The 20858-nt window shown below is 31.2% G+C and overlaps 2 protein-coding genes across 2 annotated transcripts; both read left to right on the forward strand.

Annotated features, from left to right (window-relative positions):
- The first annotated feature begins 2577 nt into the window (after nt 1-2577).
- LOC111704036 (alpha-tocopherol transfer protein) lies at nt 2578-13031 on the forward strand. The gene is made up of 12 exons (XM_023476147.1): nt 2578-2675; nt 4198-4261; nt 4333-4391; nt 4592-4692; nt 5651-5756; nt 6802-6876; nt 8939-9040; nt 10253-10357; nt 11631-11681; nt 11787-11826; nt 11919-11973; nt 12796-13031. Exons 1-12 carry the CDS (start codon nt 2589-2591, stop codon nt 12890-12892), a joined length of 942 nt encoding a protein of 313 aa, XP_023331915.1. The 5' UTR covers nt 2578-2588; the 3' UTR covers nt 12893-13031.
- A 4336-nt stretch (nt 13032-17367) lies between these two features.
- Nucleotides 17368-18800, forward strand: LOC111704032 (uncharacterized). The gene is made up of 3 exons (XM_023476144.1): nt 17368-17627; nt 17732-17882; nt 18383-18800. The coding sequence occupies exons 1-3, from the start codon at nt 17440-17442 to the stop codon at nt 18653-18655; spliced, it is 612 nt and encodes a 203-aa protein (XP_023331912.1). The 5' UTR covers nt 17368-17439; the 3' UTR covers nt 18656-18800.
- The last annotated feature ends 2058 nt before the right edge of the window (nt 18801-20858 follow it).

Raw genomic sequence — 20858 nt, forward strand, 5'->3', positions numbered from 1 at the left:
ACATGGGAATTCAGTGACGAATTCGATATCGTCTTTACAAATAATTCTTTGATTTAGTATAGTGATACCTACTGAGAAAGCTGTAATCTGTATAAGTTTCGTCTGCTATGTTCACATTTTGTTTGTTTATGTTTTGACTGCATACGGTTGTACATAGTAAAACAAGAAAATTAAAGTATACAAACAGAGTAAACTTGTCCGTCTTCACTATTCATCTTGTGGAGACATTATAGACACATCTTTACATTCTTTTACCCTTTTCATAAAATACACTCTAGCAGACATAATTATATTATGGCTTTTGAAATTAGGTATTACAATGCTAATTCATAACAAAGACCATATCTAATTCGTCACTGAATTCCCATGTTTTTTGGGACACCCTGTAGAAAATAAATCTCGGAATATACAACATTAACGTTGAGAAATATACCGGCTTTAAAACAACATTTAAAAGCTTAGATTGTTATTAGAAAAGGTACGCGCAGCACCCTACAAGCCTAGCATTGTAATAAATGTCTATATTGTGGAAGACGATGCCTGGCCGCGTTAAACTAGTTCCACAAGATTCAACAGAATGAGATAGAACGGATATATGCTAGACGCTACATGATAATGAAAGTTTGATAAATAAACGAAGATTAAACAGCTGCAAGAGGAGTTGAAAGCAAATAAATGAAAATTTCATAAAAAATTCCATGATTTTTTAAGATAGTTTTGCACTTATAAAAATAGAACTAAACTAGCTTTAAAGAAATTTCCTTAATGATTTAAAAATTAATTAATTATGTCCTCAAATAGTATTTTAAACTTTATAATACGAGAGTACACATTACACAATGTATTATCTCTGAAAAAAGATAAGATTTTGTCTAAACCTGGAGTTCAGATTAGTATTTCATAAGAAAACATTAAAAACTTTAGCATATCTTATTTAGCTAGATCATGGTTATAAAAAAGGTTAATAGCAATACTTCTTTCGATCTTTTACGATCTTGGAAGGTCTTTTTAAAGATAATTAGTTGTCAAGCTGGCAAAAGAACTTAGAAAGGAGCAAAATTCTGTTGTGTAATTTTGTAATTTTGTAATTTTGAAAATAAGATTGAACAAAACAAAAACTTGTAAAGGAATTGACTCTTTGCCACAAACTCTGCTTTTCTAAACCCTATATCTTTGGATTCCAATGTCGTAGACCTTAGATATTTCACACTATGAATTCTGTTAGATAAATTAATATAAGTTTGAAATATCAAAGATGTACGACATTGGGTTCCAAAGATAAAGGGATTATAAATTCAGAGTTTGTGGCAAAGACTCAATTCCTTTCCTTTTTTAAACCTCTTTCAAGGTCTTCAGTTTATAGTCTTATAAATAAACGCACAAAATAGGTTTCTATAAAATTGTCTTTTAATTCTACAATGTTAGAAGCTCGGTTCTTATCTTCAAAATAATTTTTGTTGATTATTTTGTGGTTTTATGCAGTACTATATATTTTTGCAGTACTAATATATTTATGCAGTACTATATATTTTTGTCTAGTGTGTTGTTTCCTTTGATTTGTCTTCGTAAAACATAAATGCGTTTTCACTGTAAAACAGTTGTTTTTTACTTAAACCAATCAGAAGTGAACAGCAATATATCCAATAAATTAGGAGAAATTATTGTAATCCAATTCTCATAGATTTTTTTGAAAATCCTCAAACCCTTAAGAGTTTTCGTTATGCATCAGTGCAGTAATTAAGAATTGTAATAAAGGAGCATTTCAAATAACGCTTATAGCCCCTTTGAGAATTAAAATTGCACTTAAAATTACGTATACAGTCCCTTTAAAGGGACGACCTGGCTATGTAAGGTAGTTGAACTGAGTATGCAGTGTTGTGGAAAGCTTCTTTAGGATTCATTTGAGACATATAAAACTTTTTAAAGATCTGTAAATCCTGAGTTTGAGCGCAAATTCGACGTTCAAAACTTCTACTTTGGGGGCGGATACGTTTTCAAAATCGTTTTTTTAAAAATTATTATATAACGACGACAAAAAATGTAAACAAAACTCTACAGTAAAGTAATTAGTTGTTTGGGAACCGGTTGAGTAAATAAAAATTTATTTTATCATCGAAAATAAGTAATCTTATTTAATTATTAGTTTTATTTTCTCATTATTCACAAAGATTTTCTGCAGATTTTCTGGAACTATTGTTGAAAAGACGACATTTGAAGAATTTGAAGAAACTGCGAATAAATTCATAGAAGATTAGAAATTCAATAATAATGAAAACGAAATAATTGATTCTAGCATTGATTTAGTGACAAATTTCTTTAGAGAAATATGTTCCTAACCATCTGATTTTACTGATTTTACTGTATCAGTTTTACTTTATTTTTCGTCGTCGTTATTTAGTAATTTAAAAATAAAACCAATTTTGAAAACGTATCCACCCCCAAAGTAGGAGTTTTTGCGCTCAAACTCAGGATTTACAGATCTTTAAATAGTTTTTTATGTCTCAAATGAATCCTAAAGAAGTTTTCCGCAACACTGCATACTCAGTTCAACTACATTACATAGCCGGTCTGTCACTTTAAGAATAAAAATGGCGGATCTGATAAATGCACTGAGTACGGCTGAGCTTGTTGAGTATGCTAAAAACGAGTTTGGCGAGGATGAAACACAAATGAAGGTAGGTCAAGGATAGGTCAAGTTTCAGCACTAGGCTATAATATTAAACAATAACAAAAAAGTTCGCGGATAATTAATAGTATTTTTTCGCGCATTTTTTAAATCTAATAAAAATTATTTATAACTTTTGGATACAAATTTTTCCAAACACCATTTCTGGGGTCATTTTTGGCCCTATTGGTTCAGTCGTTTTGACGTTTATTGTACACAAACAGACAAACGAACGGACAGACAGACAAGCAAAGTATATATATATATAAATACAGGGTGTCAGAAAATTGTAATACTAAATCTCAATTGTCATAATAAAGCCACGTGTACTTGTATGATGTTTTTTGTAACATTTGCTTTGTAGTTAATGGCGTTCAGGAATTTCTATAAACAAATTGTGAACTCTGGCAGAATAAACATTCTACGGATAACAGCTTCCTAAGAGACAGCGCAAAATTAAATTGAAAATTATTTACAAAGATGATTCAAAGTCGTTTTCATTGGGACACCCTGTAGTCCAATTTGATTTGGACTACATGAAGATCGCAGTATATGATTACAAAATATGTTCAGTTTGAATATTTTTAAACAAAATGAAAATCTACTTTATATAAAAGAAATAATCCTAGAATGCACGGGAGTAGGCAAAATAATGAAGACGACGTTATACCTAAGTTTTATTTGTCAACAAACCTTTTGAGAATTACAAGTTTACAAGGAATTATAGAGAGGCTTTTTAAATTGGCAGCTTCTCTCTGTTTCATGTTTATGTGTTTCATGATTCATGCTGCTTAAAAGCTTGATATAAATCAAAATGAAAATCTAAAGTCTTTTTTATATATTGATGTAATCGCCTACCACCCTAATATAAAAAAGAATAGGAATATACCGAGTATGTAATAATATGTATTAAAAAATAATGATCTACTGAAAATGTAAAATTAAAAGTAAAGATCTACTGAAAATTTAATGTTAAAAAATAAAAATCTACCGAAAATGTAAAATTGAAAAATAAAGATCTACTGAAAATGTAATATTAAAAAATGAAGATCTACTAAACATGTAAAATTTAAAAATAATAGATCTACAGATACCGAAAATGTAAAGTGAAAAAATTAAGATCTATTTAAAATGTAATGTTAAAAAATAAAAATCTACAGAAAATGTAAAATTGAAAAATGAAAATCAACTGAAAATGTACTAAAAATGTAAAATTAAAAGTATAGTTCTACTGAAAATGAAATGTTAAAAAATAAAAATCTACCAAAATGTAATATTAAAAATAAAACTCTACTGAAAATGTAATATCAAAAATAAAGATCTGCTGAAAATGTAATATTAAAAATAAAGATCTACTGAAAATGTAATTTTTAAAAATAAAGATCGCTTGACAATGTAATATTAAAAATAAAGATCTACTGAAAATGTAATATTAAAAATAAAGATCTACTGAAAATGTAATATTAAAAATAAAGATCTACTGAAAATGTGATATTAAAAATAAAGATTTACTGAAAATGTCGTGTTTTTAGAAAGATGTAGACTCATTGCTACAATGGATTGATAAAAGTCCTCATTTGCAATCTATTAGAAAAGGTAAAAATTCTTGTTTTAAAAACAAATAATTTTCATAAAAAAAAATTATATTAAAAAATACATTATTTAAGATGATGCATTTTTGCGAGTTTTCCTGCGAGGTTGCAAATACAGCCTCGAAAGGACAAAGGTATCATTTTTGTTTTAAATAATAGTAAAAATTAAATATTGTAATTTTTGAACAGAAAGTCCCAGTTCTCTTTGCTTCTGAAAAATGTTTCTCAGTTGAGCGCACTGTATCAAATTAGCACAGAAAAGTGTTTAAATGATAATTGTACAATTAAAAGAAAAATTTGTTTGTTACTTTTATCTCTTCAAACATTATTTCAGGAGAAAATAGATTTTTTCTTCACCGTCCGAGGGAGCTGTCCTGAATTTTTCGCTGACTGGAATCCAGCTCTCGTAAATGTTAAAACTGTTATAAACGCGGGGTAGGTGAATTCATATTAGTTCCTGATCTTAACAATTTCTTTAAAGGATTTATCAACTTTTTAAAGTAAAAATGAGAACGTAAAATTTTTCGCAATTTTACGCAAATTTTCTTGTGGTGTGCGCAAAAATATGCTTTTGATGGAAGTGAGTTTTGGATATCCTGGTGCTCAGGAACGTCTTCGAGTAGCCTGTTCAGGAATCTGATCTATAAACCTCCTGTTCAGGAATGTGATCAATAAACCTCCTGTTCAGGAATCTGATCTACAAACCTCCTGTTCAGTAATCTGATCTATAAACCTCCTGTTCAGGAATCTGATCAATAAACCTCCTATTCTGTCCATGAATCTGATCTATAAACCTCCTGTTCAGGAATCTGATCTATAAACCTCCTGTTCAGGAATCTGATCAATAAACCTCCTGTTCAGTAATCTGATCTATAAACCTCCTGTTCAGGAATCTGATCAATAAATCTCGTGTTCAGGAATCTGATCTATAAACCTCCTGTTCAGGAATCTGATCAATAAACCTCCTGTTCAGGAATCTGATCTTAGACCTCCTGTTCAGGAATCTGATATATAAACCCCTTGTTCAGGAATCTGATCAAGAAACCTCCTGTTCAGGAATCTGATCTTTAAACCACCTGTTCAGGAACCTGATCTATAAACCTCCTGTTCAGGAGTCTGATCAATAAACCTCCTGTTCAGGAATCTGATCAATAGACCTCCTGTTCAGGAATCTGATCAATAAACCTCCTGATCAGGAATCTGATCAATAAACCTCCTGTTCAGGAATCTGATCAATAAACCACCTTTTCAGGAATCTTATCAATAAACTTCTTGTTCAGGAATCTGATCTATAAACCTCCTGTTCAGGAATCTTATCTAGTTAATGTCAGTTTTATGATAAAACTTTGATTTTAATTAAATTCTTAGATTTTTAACTTACACATATTTTTAGGATAATTATTCCTTTACGAGGATATGACAAGCAGGGTAGGTATGTTCTACTTCTCAAACCTGGAAATCTAAATCCTTCAACTTCAAAACTCGAGGATTTACTCAAGGTACAGTACGGGGGGCCGAAATGTCGTCTTTTGTCTATTTATTTTTGATTTTAGCAATATATTAAAAGAATTTGTTCAACCTTAAAATATTTGATTCACATCCCAAAGAGATGTAGTCCTTGTCATTATTTACATAGGAACTAATTTTCTAACTCTTACATTTATTTTTGATCGATTAGAATTTATAGTTTGAAATATAAAAGGTCTACGACATCAGGTTTCCAAGATATAGGAATTAGAAAATTAGTTTTTTTGACAAAAACTTATTTCCTTTACCTAAATAAAATAAATACATGTTTTAGCCTAAATTGTTATCTATCATTTATTTAAATAAAAAATAAACAAATTCATAAATAATTAAATTCTGATTTAAGAAACATTTCCGATAGTTTAAATGTCCGACCTTCTAATCTTGAGTTACAAGGAAGCTGGAGTCTTCCTTCCAGGGGATTTCAAATTTTAATTACTTTTTAAACGACCTTTATCAAATATTTTTTGATACTGTTGTTCTTAATCGTTTTGAAAAACGATCGAAAAACGTTTTTTTTTCGTTTGGTTTTTATTTTTTTCTAAAAACTATCGTTTCGTTAGAAAAAATGATCGTTTTGAAAACGAAAAACTTGGTTTGAATCTTTTTTTTCAATTTTTGTTCAGCAAGATAAAGTTATGATTGTTGTCATAATTTTTTTATCGAGACAAATATCTGAATGATTTTTCTACCAAAAAATGTATTTTCTCTTTAAAAGGAAGTTTACGATCGTTAACGAAGGGTCGTCGTTAAAAGTCGTTAACAAAGGGTCGTCGTTAACGGTCGTTAACGATGGGTCGTCGTTAACGACCGTTAACGAAGGGCCGTTTTAAAAACGATCGTTTTTAAAAGTGTCCGTTTTTTTAAACGCAAAACGATCGTTTTTTAAAACGACCGTTTCGTTTTCGTTTTTTCTTCATTGTTTTTAAAACGAAACGATCGTTTTTCAAAAAAGTGGAATCGATCCATCCCTACCAGTATGTTTATTTTTGCATAAAATTTTTAAAAATCATTTAGTGCAACATGATGTTAACTGAGCTTGCTATGCGAGATAATGCTCAAGCTGTTCTGAAGGGTGTCAGTATTATACAGGTAATGTATTAATGGAATCAATCAATTAATCAACCAATAATAACCTGCTTTTGGTTTCAAAAGGTTCAGTATCGAATACTGGATATTAATAGATTAATCCATCAATCAATAAATCAATTTAACCTAATCAAAAATCAATCAAACATTAAATAATTTGCATTTTGTCATACATTACATACACGCGCATTATATAATGTTTTTGCATTACATAATTGGTATTGATGGTATTACAAAGTTTGATGGGTACATGCATTTTTGTTATTGTATTATTTCATGCAGTGGTAGGTGACTATATCGATGAAGACGACTTTTTATTTAAGTTTTCATTGTTATCAAGCTGTTTTCGAATTTCAAGTTTACAAGTAATTTAATTAACATCTTCTCTTCAGTCTTGACTTCTTATGTTTATATTTACTATCCATGCTGTTAACAGCTTGATTAAGCTCTTCGTCTTCATTGTATTGATATAATCGCCTACCACTGCAGGATGATTTTGGTATCTACTTTTGGACCCATTGTGGAATATGGAGATGGTTTATGTTCATGTTAAATTAAATTCTCAAATTGAATTGGTTTGTGTACACTGTACAGTGTACACTGCCTTACTGCTGTATTTCTTGTTTATCGAAATATTTAAAAAAAAAACTGTCGTCTTCTTATTTCACAGTTTTCTAGGACATTTTGTATGCGATGCATATGTTGCATGATGCATGATGCTTCAAAGATAGTTTAAATATTGCGATGCTTTTTATGTAATATCAGGAATGGTGTCTAGGAAAAACAAGAAATACTATCTATATAATAAAACAAGACATTTGTATATAAATTTTTTGTGGACACTCATGTGAGGCCAGGAATGTTATAGGTAAAAAATCGAATTATTTTTTTTATTATTATTTTTCCACGGGCAACACCGGGCCCTTCAGCCAGTTTAGTATAAACATGCTGTTTTGTAAATACAAGGAATACTGTTCAGTGTAAACATGCTGTTTTGTAAATACAAGGAATACTGTTTAGTATAAACATGCTGTTTTATAAATACAAGGAATACTGTTTAGGATATGCATGCTGTTTTGTAAATACAAGGAATACTGTTTAGTATAAACATGCTGTTTTATAAATACCAGGAATACTGTACAAACATGCTGTTTTGTAAATACAAGAAATACTGTTTANCCCCCCCCCTTCCCCCACTGCATACGCCCATAAACTAGTCAATCCTTTTCCAGTCATTCAATACTCTTCAAAAGAGAAAGGTACGGTTTTCTAATTTTTCTAAGTTTTATGTGTTTTGACAATATTCATTTTGAAAAATTCCATTTTACATAAAAAGATTTTTTATTTTTTTCTCTTCTTTGTTTATTTTAGTTGCTGTGTTTGTATTATTTATTTTTATTTTTTGCTTATATCTGTTATATTATAGGACAAACTCCTGATGATGCTAAAGTTTTTGGCGAAATATATTGAGAAGAAAATGATATAATTCTAGTGCTAGAGAGTAGGGTTGGGATTTGTTTAAAAACGATCTAAAGTGTAAATACAAGGAATACTGTTTAGTATAAACATGCTGTTTTGTAAATACCAGGAATACTGTACAAACATGCTGTTTTGTAAATACAAGAAATACTGTTTAGTATAAACATGCTGTTTTGTAAATACCAGGAATGCTGTTTAGTATAAACATGCTGTTTTGTAAATACAAGAAATACTGTTTAGAATAAACATGCTGTTTTGTAAATACCAGGAATGCTGTTTAGTATAAACATGCTGTTTTGCAAATACCAGGAATGCTGTTTAGTATGAACATGCTGCTTTGTAAATACCAGGAATACTGTTCAGTATAAATATGCTGTTTTGTAAATACCAGGAATGCTGTTTAGTATAAACATGCTGTTTTGTAAATACCATTAATGCTGTTTAAGATATGCATGCTGTTTTTTAAATACAAGGAATAAAGTTTAGTATAAACATGCTGTTTTGTAAATACAAGGAATACTGTTTAGTATAAACATGCTGTTTTGTAAATACCAGGAATGCTGTTAAAAATATGCATGCTGTTTAGGATATGTCAGGAATGACGGCCGGACATGCATCTCTGATGAGTGCATCTCTAGCTAAGAAGATTACTACTATTTTTCAAGATGCATACCCTAACAAGCCAAAGGTATGATATTAAAAATTTCGATGTATTAAATGTGTGTGTAGGCTATCCATGTGTTGAATGTGTGTGTAGGCTATCCATGTGCTGAATGTAATGAATGTGTGTGTAGGCTATCTATGTGCTGAATGTATTGAATGTGTGTAGGTATCCATGTGCTGAATGTAATGAATGTGTGTGTAGGCTATCTATGTGCTGAATGTATTGAATGTGTGTAGGTATCCATGTGCTGAATGTATTGAATGTGTGTGTAGGCTATCTATGCGCTGAATGTATTGAATGTGTATGTAGGCTATCCATGTGCTGAATGTATTGAATGTGTGTGTAGGCTATCCATGTGCTGAATATATTGAATGTGTGTATATGGCTATACATGTGCTGAATGTATTGAATGTGTATGTAGGCTACCCATGTGCTGAATGTATTGAATGTGTGTAGGCTATCTATGTGCTGAATGTATTGAACGTGTGTAGGCTACCCATTGCTGAATGTATTGAACGTGTGTAGGCTATCCATGTGCTGAATGTATTGAATGTGTGTAGGCTATCCATGTGCTGAATGTATTGAATGTGTGTGTATGGCTATCCATCTGCTGAATGTATTGAATGTGTATGTAGGCTATCCATGTGCTGAATGTATTGAACGGTGTAGGCTATCCATGTGCTGAATGTATTGAATGTATGTGTAGGCTATCCATGTGTTGAATGTATTGAATGTGTGTGTATGGCTATCCATGTCCTGAATGTATTGAATGTGTGTGTAGGCTATCCATGTGATTAATGTATTGAAAAGATGAAAGGATGAATCGAAGAATAGATGAACAGATGAATAGGTGAATGTGTGTGTAGGCTATCCATGTGCTGAATGTATTGAATGTGTGTGTAGGCTATCTTGGTGCTGAATGTATTGAATGTGTGTGTAAGCTATCCATGTGCTGAATTTATTAAATGTGTGTGTAGGCTATCCATGTGCTGAATGTATTGAATGTGTGTGTAGGCTATCCATGTGCTGAATGTATTGAATGTGTGTGTAGGCTTTCCATGTGATTAATGTATTGAATGTATGTGTAGGCTATCCATGTGCTGAATGTATTGATTGTGTGTGTAGGCTATCCATGTGCTGAATGTATTGAAAGTATGTGTAGGCTATCCATGTGCTAAATGTATTGAATGTGTGTGTAGGCTATCCATGTGCTGAATGTATTGAATGTGTGTATAGGCTATCCATGTGCTGAATGTGCCCGGGATAATGGAGAGTTTACTCACATTGATGAATAGCTTGCAGAAGCAGAAGATGAGAGACAGGCAGCATGTGCATCCTAAGGTATTACATTAATCCCAGTAATAGTGGATTATTCATCCGGTATACGTTCTGTTTTCCTATTTAAAGGAAGTAACCGGCAATGTATGGTGGTTGAACTGAGAATGTTGTATTGTGGAGAAATTTTTTAGGATTTATTTGAGAAATATCGTTTTTACGGTGCATATTTGTTCAGTTAGAGCGCAAAATCAATCTTCAAAATCCTCATAGGTTGTCCATTTTAGAGGGATGGTTTTGAGAATCGGCCTTTTGAAAAAATTTTAAATGACGACGACTAAAATGTAACAAAAATTCTGCAATAAACTAATTTGTTGTTTAGGAACAGGTTGAGAAAATAAAATTAACAATTATCATCGAAATTAATAAGTTTACTTAGTTATTGGCTTCTGTGATTTCTCATGTTGTTCTTTAACATTTGCTGTAGATTTCCTAGGATTTTATTGAAAAGACGACTTTTGAAGAATTTGAACAATTCTGTGAACAAATTCGTAAAGAATAATAAAGTCAATATAATGATGCAAAAGAAATAATTGATTTTAACATTGATTTATGGACAAATTTCTATTGATAAATATGATTCTAAACAATGGATGATTTTGAACGTCAACTTTGCGCGCAAACTTAGTAATCATACATCATATAATGCACAACACTACATCATCAGTTAAACTACCATACAGTGCCGACTGCCGGTCACTCCCTTAAAGTCACTATGAAATTATGAAATTGCTTTAATTGCTCAGAGCTTGACTGGAGTTTCCAGTGTTCACCCTAAATTTGAATAAATGTCAATACTAAAAAACAAAATTACGTAATTTATAAATGTTATTAATTTTTACATAACTTAACGTAAATACTACAGCATAAAGTCACATATGGCAAGCCCGTCATCATAATCAAACATCTAAAATGTAGAAATTAATTTAGAAATTTTAATCATTTTGAGAATTGTCATCTAATCAATTTGTAAATTGTTATCTAATCAATATGTAAATTGTTATCCAATTAATTTGAAAATTGTTATCCAATCAATTTGTAAATTGTTACCTAATCAATTTGTAAATTGTTATCTAATCAATTTGTACATTGTCATCTTACCAATTTGAAAAATTTTCATCTAAAATGTATAAACAATTCCTTTACATTTTAGTTATTTATGGTTAAAAAAATCTTAGATGTTAAACTTAAAGTGATAACTATTAATGTAACTTTTTGCTTTTTATTTATTTTTTATTAATTTTTTGTTTATTTTTTATTTATTTTTTATTTTTTTTAGGGTGATTATTCAAAACTTGTTGAAGAGCTTGGAACTGACATTCTGCCAAAGGAATTTTAATTTTACAAAAATAATTAAAAAATAATTCTTAGATTAATTATTCTGGACTAGATTTTTTAATATAGTTTTTCTTTTAATTTTGTAAATCTCTAAAAGGAATATGGAGGAACAAACGGAATACTAGATGAGCATCGTGGTAACTTTCAAAATAAAAATTTTAATATCTTAAAAAATATCTTTTGCTTTTGTGCATCTTTGTTTGTATCAAAATAACGTTTTTTTATTTAGAATTCTGGAAAACTGAGGTTGTGAAAAATGCTGATTGGCTTTTGCAGCAAACAAAGTAAGTTATTTCACAACGAAAAACTTATTGAGGTCAGAGATTTTGTGTAGAATATCGTTAATCTTGATCTCGATATTCATTGTGTGCACTTTGAAAATTAAGGATAAAGGCTTGACTCCTTAATTAAAGTTTTCCCTGTAGTGTATGACCATAGGATATGAAAGAGGAAATATATTAATCAGAGTCCGAATTTAATGAATTTAAGCCGCGTCTCAAATCCCCCAAAAACCGGTTTCAATTAAGCGTAGGCTTAAATCTTGAAAAATTAAATACAAGTGGAACCAACCATATTTGAGCCGCGACTTATTAAGCTGCGGGTCAAAGCTGCAGCTCAAATTCTTTAAATTCGGCCTCTGTAGATCTTTATAAGAAGGAGATCAATGTTTTAGCCCAAGATTCAAAACACAAACGCTCTTACTTCTGATGAAGTAAAATTAATAATATTGAGCCTAAAACTGAAGAAAAAGCTGGGTTTTCAGTTGATAACTAAGATTTTATCTTAATTGGCACATAGTATTATCATTATCTTTTTAAGATTAGTTTTATATTCTCTTAATATAGAGTTCATAAAACCTTTTTGTACAATTAAACCCTAAACATCGAAAGAATTCATCAAATGTCGTATTCTTCACTTTCTGATAATATAGAATGTTGCAGATATTTAGTTTTATAATTAAATTATTCTATAAAGCTCTTTAAAACTGTTTTTTCTCAGTCCCCCAAGGTTTTTAAAGCACCCCCCCCCCCCTCCCCTTAAAGAAAACTAACGCCCCCCCCCCAATTTCTGAGTATACGCCCCTGACCAAAATCTATATTTTGTAGGTATAAAACGGATGAGAGCAAAAGACCTGGTAAGCCTAGATCACATGCGGATCTATTCGGTATTGAGGGATCTTTTAGAAAACTGGAAATAGACTGATTCCCATTGATTTGCTAAAACTGACTGATTCCCAGTACATATCGCATCTTATGTAGTGTTACCCATAAAGGATCATGGTGAACTAATTAGCACTTAGCGCATTTGTTAATATCATAATATAATTTCTTTAATCTTTCAACTTTTTCTTCAAAAACTAAATTAAGTACAAAAGTCCAAAATCAACCATCATTACGTTACTTTTAAATAGTTTTAGGTCATCTTTAAAGATGCGTCATTTGCGGGTTACCCTGTTTTAGTTTAATTAGAATAAATTCAATTTTTTGTCAAAATTTTAAAAAATTAGTAACCTAAAACATTTCAATGGAGAATTAAAAGGTTCAGATTAGACAATAAATCACAATTAATGAAAAAAGGAAGAAATAAGAGGAAAAAGAGAGAAATTTGAATGTCGTCTTTGACAAACAGAATAAAGAAAGAAAAGATATGACATACAAAGATAATAGGAAAAGAAAGGAAAACTAGAATTATTATTATTATGAACTGATTGTGACTTGTGAGACGTATTTCCTAGAATTAGTGCGTATTATAATGCTCATCAATGTTTCTAAATATTGCGTTGGACGTGATAAATGCGTATTGGGATATTTCGTGAAATCTGATTTACATGTTGCGCATTTCAGTTATGCAGGATGGGTGGATATTATTAAACTTTTTGGAAATCATTTTTTTCGGAAATTGAAGTAAATACAGGACAATATCCGCCCAAAAAACAGGCTAATTATGCGTAAAATAATTCACAATACTATGCATGAAATGTTCAATCAAATCTACAACTATAATGTGGGAAATCACGTCAAAATAAATTAAATTTTAAAAAATGTTTTTAATTTCTGGAATGGAACCGAATACATTTGAGTACGTACTTAAAATAAGGCGTAACACGGAAAAGGGTTAGAGTAATATCTAACTAGAGAAGCCAAGAGGTCACAATATCGTAGTTTATATTTTATAGATTGGATTGAAGTCTGCATTTGTTAAAAGAATTTAGATTTAAAAACACATTAATCGATTAGAACATAAGATAGATCGATCAGCATGATACATATACCGTGTATGTAGTACGCACAGATGAACACTAGGTTGAACTAAGAATATTAATTAGATTCTGAAAGAGAAATTTATGATTAAGGATTGGGAAAAGAAACAAGACATGAATTACAACCAAAATGTTTACAATGATATATACAGATCGTTACAGCACCAAAGACGACTAAAAACTCTGCAACAAGAATTAGAACTAGAATATGTATAAGAATAAGAATAAGAGTAAGAACAAGAATATGAAGAATAAGAATAAGATCAAAATGAAGAACAAGCACAGAATAAGAATAAGAATAAGAATAAGAATAAGATCAAGAATAAGATTAAGAGCAAGAATAAGTGCAAGCCATAATAATGAATATGAACATGAGCATGAACATGAAAATGAACATGAACATGAACATGAACATGAACATGAACATGAACATGAACATGAACATGAACATGAACATAAACATGAACATGAACATGAACATGAACATGAACATGAACATGACCATGACCATGAACATGAACATGAACATGAACATGAACATGAACATGAACATGAACATGAACATGAACATGAACATGAACATGAACATGAACATGAACATGAACATGAACATGAACATGAACATGAACATGAACATGAACATGAACATGAACATGAACATGAACATGAACATAAGCATGAACATGAACATGTGTAATAAATATCTGGTAACACGAAATTCTGTAAAGCTGAAGTACATAGTACACTGTTAACCATCTATGTTTGTAAACTTTAGCTTCTCCGTAAAAGCCATTATTCATTTGAACTGAATACAGAAGCATGATTAGCTTAACCATGTGATATATAATGAAGTATATCTTAATTGCGCTTATTTTAACTGAGCTGTAAATACGGAACATGATTGTATTAATCATGTGGTATCGATAAAGACGTAAGAATTGTAACTACATCGATTAACTTTAACTTGTAACATATAAACCCCAAATAAACTAGTTGATATAGAGACTCCGATTTGATTACTGCCAGAGAGTAATTGTGTCCTTGTTCTACAGGGTGTCCCAAAAAACATGGGAATTCAGTGACGAATTCGATATCGTCTTTGTTATGAATTAGCATTGTAAAAACATGAACATGAACATGAACATGAACATGAACATGAACATGAACATTAACATGAACATGAACATGAACATAAAAATGAACATGAACATGAATATGAACAAGTCATAAACGAGAACAAGAATGGAATTAGAACAAAGACTAAATTGAAAAATGACGTTAAAAAGATAGGAAAGGATATCGGAGCTGAACCAGAACAGCATAATTAAAATCTTAATTAAAATCCATTCTTTGAATGAGATATTTCTAATTATTAATTAGTGTCATATTTAAGACAGGAAATAACAAGCAGGGGGGCAATTATTAATTATTAAACTGTATATTATAAATAATAATGATATTGTACATAAAACATCTTGTACCAGGCCTATAGCCTGTAGGGGAACTAAACCCAAACCTTATTCTCAAAGTACGGGGGGGGGGCATTATCTCAGAAAGAAAAATGAAAAATGTAAAACGAAAGAAAAAGGAATAAAGGAAAGAAGAAAACAGTGGCAAATAAAATAATAAATATAATAATAAAATAATCTTCCAAAAAACCAGAAGCCACTAGAATATTTTTCATACGAAAACTAAAATAATGAATTCTATTTATGCCAATAAATTGCTCGCGGACAGTTTAAAATAAAAAGTTCAAAATAGCATTTGATCGGAAGAGATAAGCCTTCAGGCTCTATATATGTACATGTATTTATGTAACAATAATCACAAAAATGCTTCTTTCTTGCCTTTACCAAATGTTACTTTTTAGTGCTTTCAATATTACCGAAGGAACTTTGTTTAGAATTCAATTTATTAAAATTAAACCAAATTTGTCGAAATCTGAACAAAATTCTTACAATATCAGGTAATTTTGAAACTATTAAAAAGGCAGACCACATTTTGGAAATGCCAGAACACAAGGTATTTTGTTATAATCATTTGAGAATTTTGCTTCGAAAATTAGATTTACGAAGGAAGGCCGGTCAAAGACGATACTGAAGTTGTCTCTTATCTGTCATGTTTGGTTAGACACAAAGATAATAGAATATATATTAGAGGGGAATTTACTAGAAAAAAGTGTAAAACGGCCATTTTGTTGTACTGTTTCCAAACTGCAGGTTTACTTCACATATTTGCGCCATATAACCTTTTGGGCCCTGGAACATCATTTTATAGAAACTCTAAAATTAATGTTAAAAGAAAACCAAATTATGAAATAGGCTGGTTTCATAATTGACCAATGATCATTTCATATAGACTCTATGCCTTTCACTTTACAAACGATGATTTTCAGTTATAACTATAAATCAAATGATATTTTTTATTCACCTAATTCATTTTATAAAGTTTATTTAACAGCTTAAAAAATCGAAATTGAAATGGATAGTGTAGGGAACATACTGTATTATTGTAACTGCATATAATTTGTGAACATTTACATGATTTGCACACTTTGGACTCCTTTTCTGGGCTGAAAGGGAGTGACAAAGTTCATACCGAGGGATTGTCTAAATTCCACTCTAATATATATTTTATTCTCTTTGGTTAGACATCCTTTATCATACGTTAACATAATGAATACTCTGCAGTACACATGTGATGATTTTATTCTTCATTAATAAATCCTAAAAATACATTTGCAGTACGCCATATATTCAGTGTACTGCAGGGAGTGCGTAAAAAATATTATATTATCTACACAATTATCAATCATTAGCTTTATCAAATCAAGGGGTAGTTGCATTGTTAATGGACTTTTTTAACAAATGTAGACATTATCTATTTTTAGAATCCATTTTATGCTCTCGAACAAGTAACCTACAGTCTCCATAACACAAACAATTTCAACATAAGACAGAAATTCGCTTTCTGTATATGCCACTAGTACGACTTAGCAGCCTTTTGTACCCATCTATAGTTTTAAAACGTATTTCTTACTTTCAATGGTAGGTCTTCGGGAGCGTATTTTTTTCTTCCAAATAATCAACTATTTTTTGATTTGCAAATTACTTTTGCACCGTTATATGTTACATTTTTACAAAACTTTTTCATATTTATAAATTTTTAAATTGTTTACTACATCATTTCTTTTTCAAGAGTTGATGTGATTCTCGGAAATATTAAAACTATGTTAATTTACGCCTAATGGGAGATACAATTCCTTGAAATCTACGCATTTATTGTATTTTTTATTACGCATTATCAGAAATTAATTACGAACTGTAAATGCGGGAGAAGGATTATCGTGGGGGGGGGGAGTAAGTAGAGTAGTAGAGGGGTGGGGGAGAGGGTTGAATACCTATATAAATACCAGATAATCACGAATGATTATCATTTGTTTCACAGCTTTCCAATTATACACATCTATCTAACCATTTATCAATTTAAGATGGATCTCATTCCAATTTCAACCCGAGATCTCTTCTTCAAGGATCCATTTTTCCGTTCCAGCTGGGACGATTTCGGTCGAGTCAGAGAAGGTATGTTGGCTGAGCCGAGAGATATTTTGCGTCGGTTTGAGGATGATTTCATGAATGCAAGATGTATGATGGAGGGTGGCATGCCTGTGAGGTCTAAGTAAGTTTACATAATTTAATATTTGTATTATTAATTTTTGAACTTTTTCGGTTTGACTATTATCTTTCAAGTGGTTTCTTAATTTCATTCTTTAATTTGATCAGGTTTGGATCCGACAGTTTGATGTTCCCCCGGCGTGCAATGTTGCCCTCAATGACCGGCCCCCTGGTGAACATGTTCAAGGATGTCGACTTGTTCACTATGCCAGGAGACGTGGAGCTCATCCGATGCACCCAGAACAAGGATAAACTAGAGGTAAGGTTTAAATTAGAATTTACCTGAGCTAAAGGATCTTGTTGGACGGTGTTACTCAATATCTGAAGCGGGAACTTTTATTTTGTGGATCAATGATTAATCTTTTCATCTCAGTTATTCCACCGTACGTTTACCAGATGCACTATATTATAGAAAGTTTAAATTAATCTGGAGATTAACATAAGATAGATATCAAGCATTGACATCGATATCCAAGAGTTGTACAATAATTTCAATTTCTGAACGCTTACTCTACAGTCTACACCTTTCATATTCCTATTTGATCTAGCAGAGTTCATAGTTCTTAGTTTAAAATATCAAAGGCTTTCAATATCAGGGTTTATCAGTATCAGAATTTTTTTTTTTTAACAATTTCATGTTTCTGTTTAGAAAGGGGTTTAGAAAATTAGGGTTTGAATTTATCAGCTTTTATAAAACAAATTTATGTTTAGGAAATTAATTAAATTATCAACTTCTTATTTAATTAAAATTATATCTAGGTTAGCCTAGACACCTCGATGTATCGTCCCTCAGAGCTGAGCGTCAAGTGTGAGAATGGTTTGTTGCATATCAGAGGCTGCCATGAGACTGAAGAGGCCGGAGGTCGGAGGAAAACGTACCGGGAGTTTAGACGCCATTTTACTCTACCTGAAGGGTGTACACCGGAAGATCTGGAATCCAATCTATCAGCTGATGGTGTTCTCGTGGTCAGCTGTAAAGGACATCCCGCCATTGAAAGGAAGAAGACGCCTGCCGTAGAGTCGAAGAAGTAAAGACGACATTTAAAATTTGACTACAGATTTAACATTTATACAACACACGCATTGGATTCGTACAATTTTATAGTTTTAGTTCTGCGATGAGTCATTTGATTTCATGTTTTGTAATATCATACTAATAAATTATTTTATTAACATTTTTATTTTTTATTCTATTAAGCAGTGCTCGACAGAGTTATTATTATGATTTGTATTTCATGAAACTTTTGAATATCATGGCAAATCATTTCAGACAGCTGACTCGATAATAATTAATAATTAATTTGATAAAATTATTATAATTCAATTATTATAAACTAGCGAATTGATTAAGTTCCAATATTTATGGGATACGACAATTGTGCAGTGTAATTAGACCCATTTCACTAAATTTGTGATTGAAGAAGTGGCTAGTAAAATCGTCTTCCTATTTCAGAGTTTTCTGGTTATCACTGTAGTGGGAATCAGAATTGTATTGTTTCAAACTAGTAAGATTCAGATATTTATGGTTTGAGTTAATAGGATGTAGATATTTATGGTTGAAACTTGTAAGATTTAGATATTTTTGGTTCCAAACTCGTAGGATCTAGATATTTATGGTTCAGAAATAGTTGTAGGATTTAGATGTCTCAAACAAGCAATATTAAAATATTTATGGTTACAAACAAATACGATTAAGATATTTTTGGTTCCGAACTTATTGGATTCAGATATTTTTGGTTCCAAACAAGTAAGACTTAGATATTTACTGTTCTAAACTAGCAAGCTTTATATACTTATACAAGGTTCAGAACCAGCCATGGTTCCTTAATTATATTTCTCCTGGACCGTGTTTACATATGTCTCGTCATGCATTCATCCTCTCTTCACACTTGTAGGATTATCCAGGATGAATCTGCAGTACGCCTCACAGGTATTAACTCAACCCTTCTCCTAGTATATACTCACACTGTTGAGATGGAACCTTCTCCTTGATATGAGATGAGACGAAACCTTTTCCGAGTACTTCCTGCCTGGATGTAATATAATGTGCTACCAGGAGCAATTTAATCTTTATTATCTATGTTTCGTTATCTATTTTATCTATGTAACCCTGACTGGCCATTCCGGTCAGTTCTATTCACCTGTATTAATAAATTAGTAATATATGAAACGTTGAGTTATATGGACGTGTATAGAGCCTTGAGTTTTGAGTTGAGATTTAGAGCCTTGAGTTTTGGCTAGAGATAGAGTCAGTGAGACTAAAATTAGACTAAGAGCAGAGTAATCTCGGGACCTAGATTTATTACATGGAAATATTAAACCTTCTCCTATTATTTCCTGCCTGCTAAGAACAAACCTTCCCGGAGTATTTCCTGCATGGTAAGGAGAAACCTTCTTCGAGTATTTCCTGCATAGTAGTAAGAAAAAACCTTCTTCCAGATATATTGGAGATGAACCCTTCTCCGAAAATTGGAGATGAAACCTCTCCGAGTCTACCTGACACTGCTAAGATTAAAACTTCTCCAGGTATACTCCTGAATCAAAAAGAAGAATTATCATCAGGTTTATAAATATTATATTATAATATTGGAAATATTAAGTTTTCAAATTTCGTTAAACTGATTCAGATCACTATTGATTATTGAGTATTGATTTATCTCCAATATAGATATTGACCCTTCAATGCGAGAAATCCAATGGATTCCTGAAACTTATTCATAACACATAAAACAGGATATTTATATGTTTCGTGATTTTTACGGAAGAAAATTATTTTCAATGCTTCAACAGTTTCCTAATAAGTTTAGATTCTTAAAGCAATGCAACCCAGTTTTGTACCCCTAGATATTTTTAAGTTTCCTCTTCTTTAATCATGTAGATTAGAGTGCAGCTCAACTGCACAGGGTTTGGCATAGTGGAAGGTATTGTCTAGAGCAGACTAATTGAAGGTATTGTCTAGAGCAGACTAATTAATCAAATATTTGATAAATTGTATATCCAAGCAAATATATTGTATACTGTATACCTGTTTAGGACTCTTAAATAACTATGTCTTGTCAATTTAAAAATAATTGCTGAACGTATTACCCCCCCCCCCCCCCCCCCCCCCCCACCTTCTCAACTTCTCGAGCAAATGATTTCTCCTCAAGATATACCGCCCCTAACCCTTGTGCAAAAACTTTGCACTGTTAAAAGATTAATTCTGCAAAGAAACAAAATGGTGCCTTAGCTTCAG

This window comes from Eurytemora carolleeae, unplaced genomic scaffold, assembly GCF_000591075.1.
Source record: "Eurytemora carolleeae unplaced genomic scaffold, Eaff_2.0 scaffold156, whole genome shotgun sequence".
NCBI lineage: Eukaryota > Metazoa > Arthropoda > Copepoda > Calanoida > Temoridae > Eurytemora > Eurytemora carolleeae.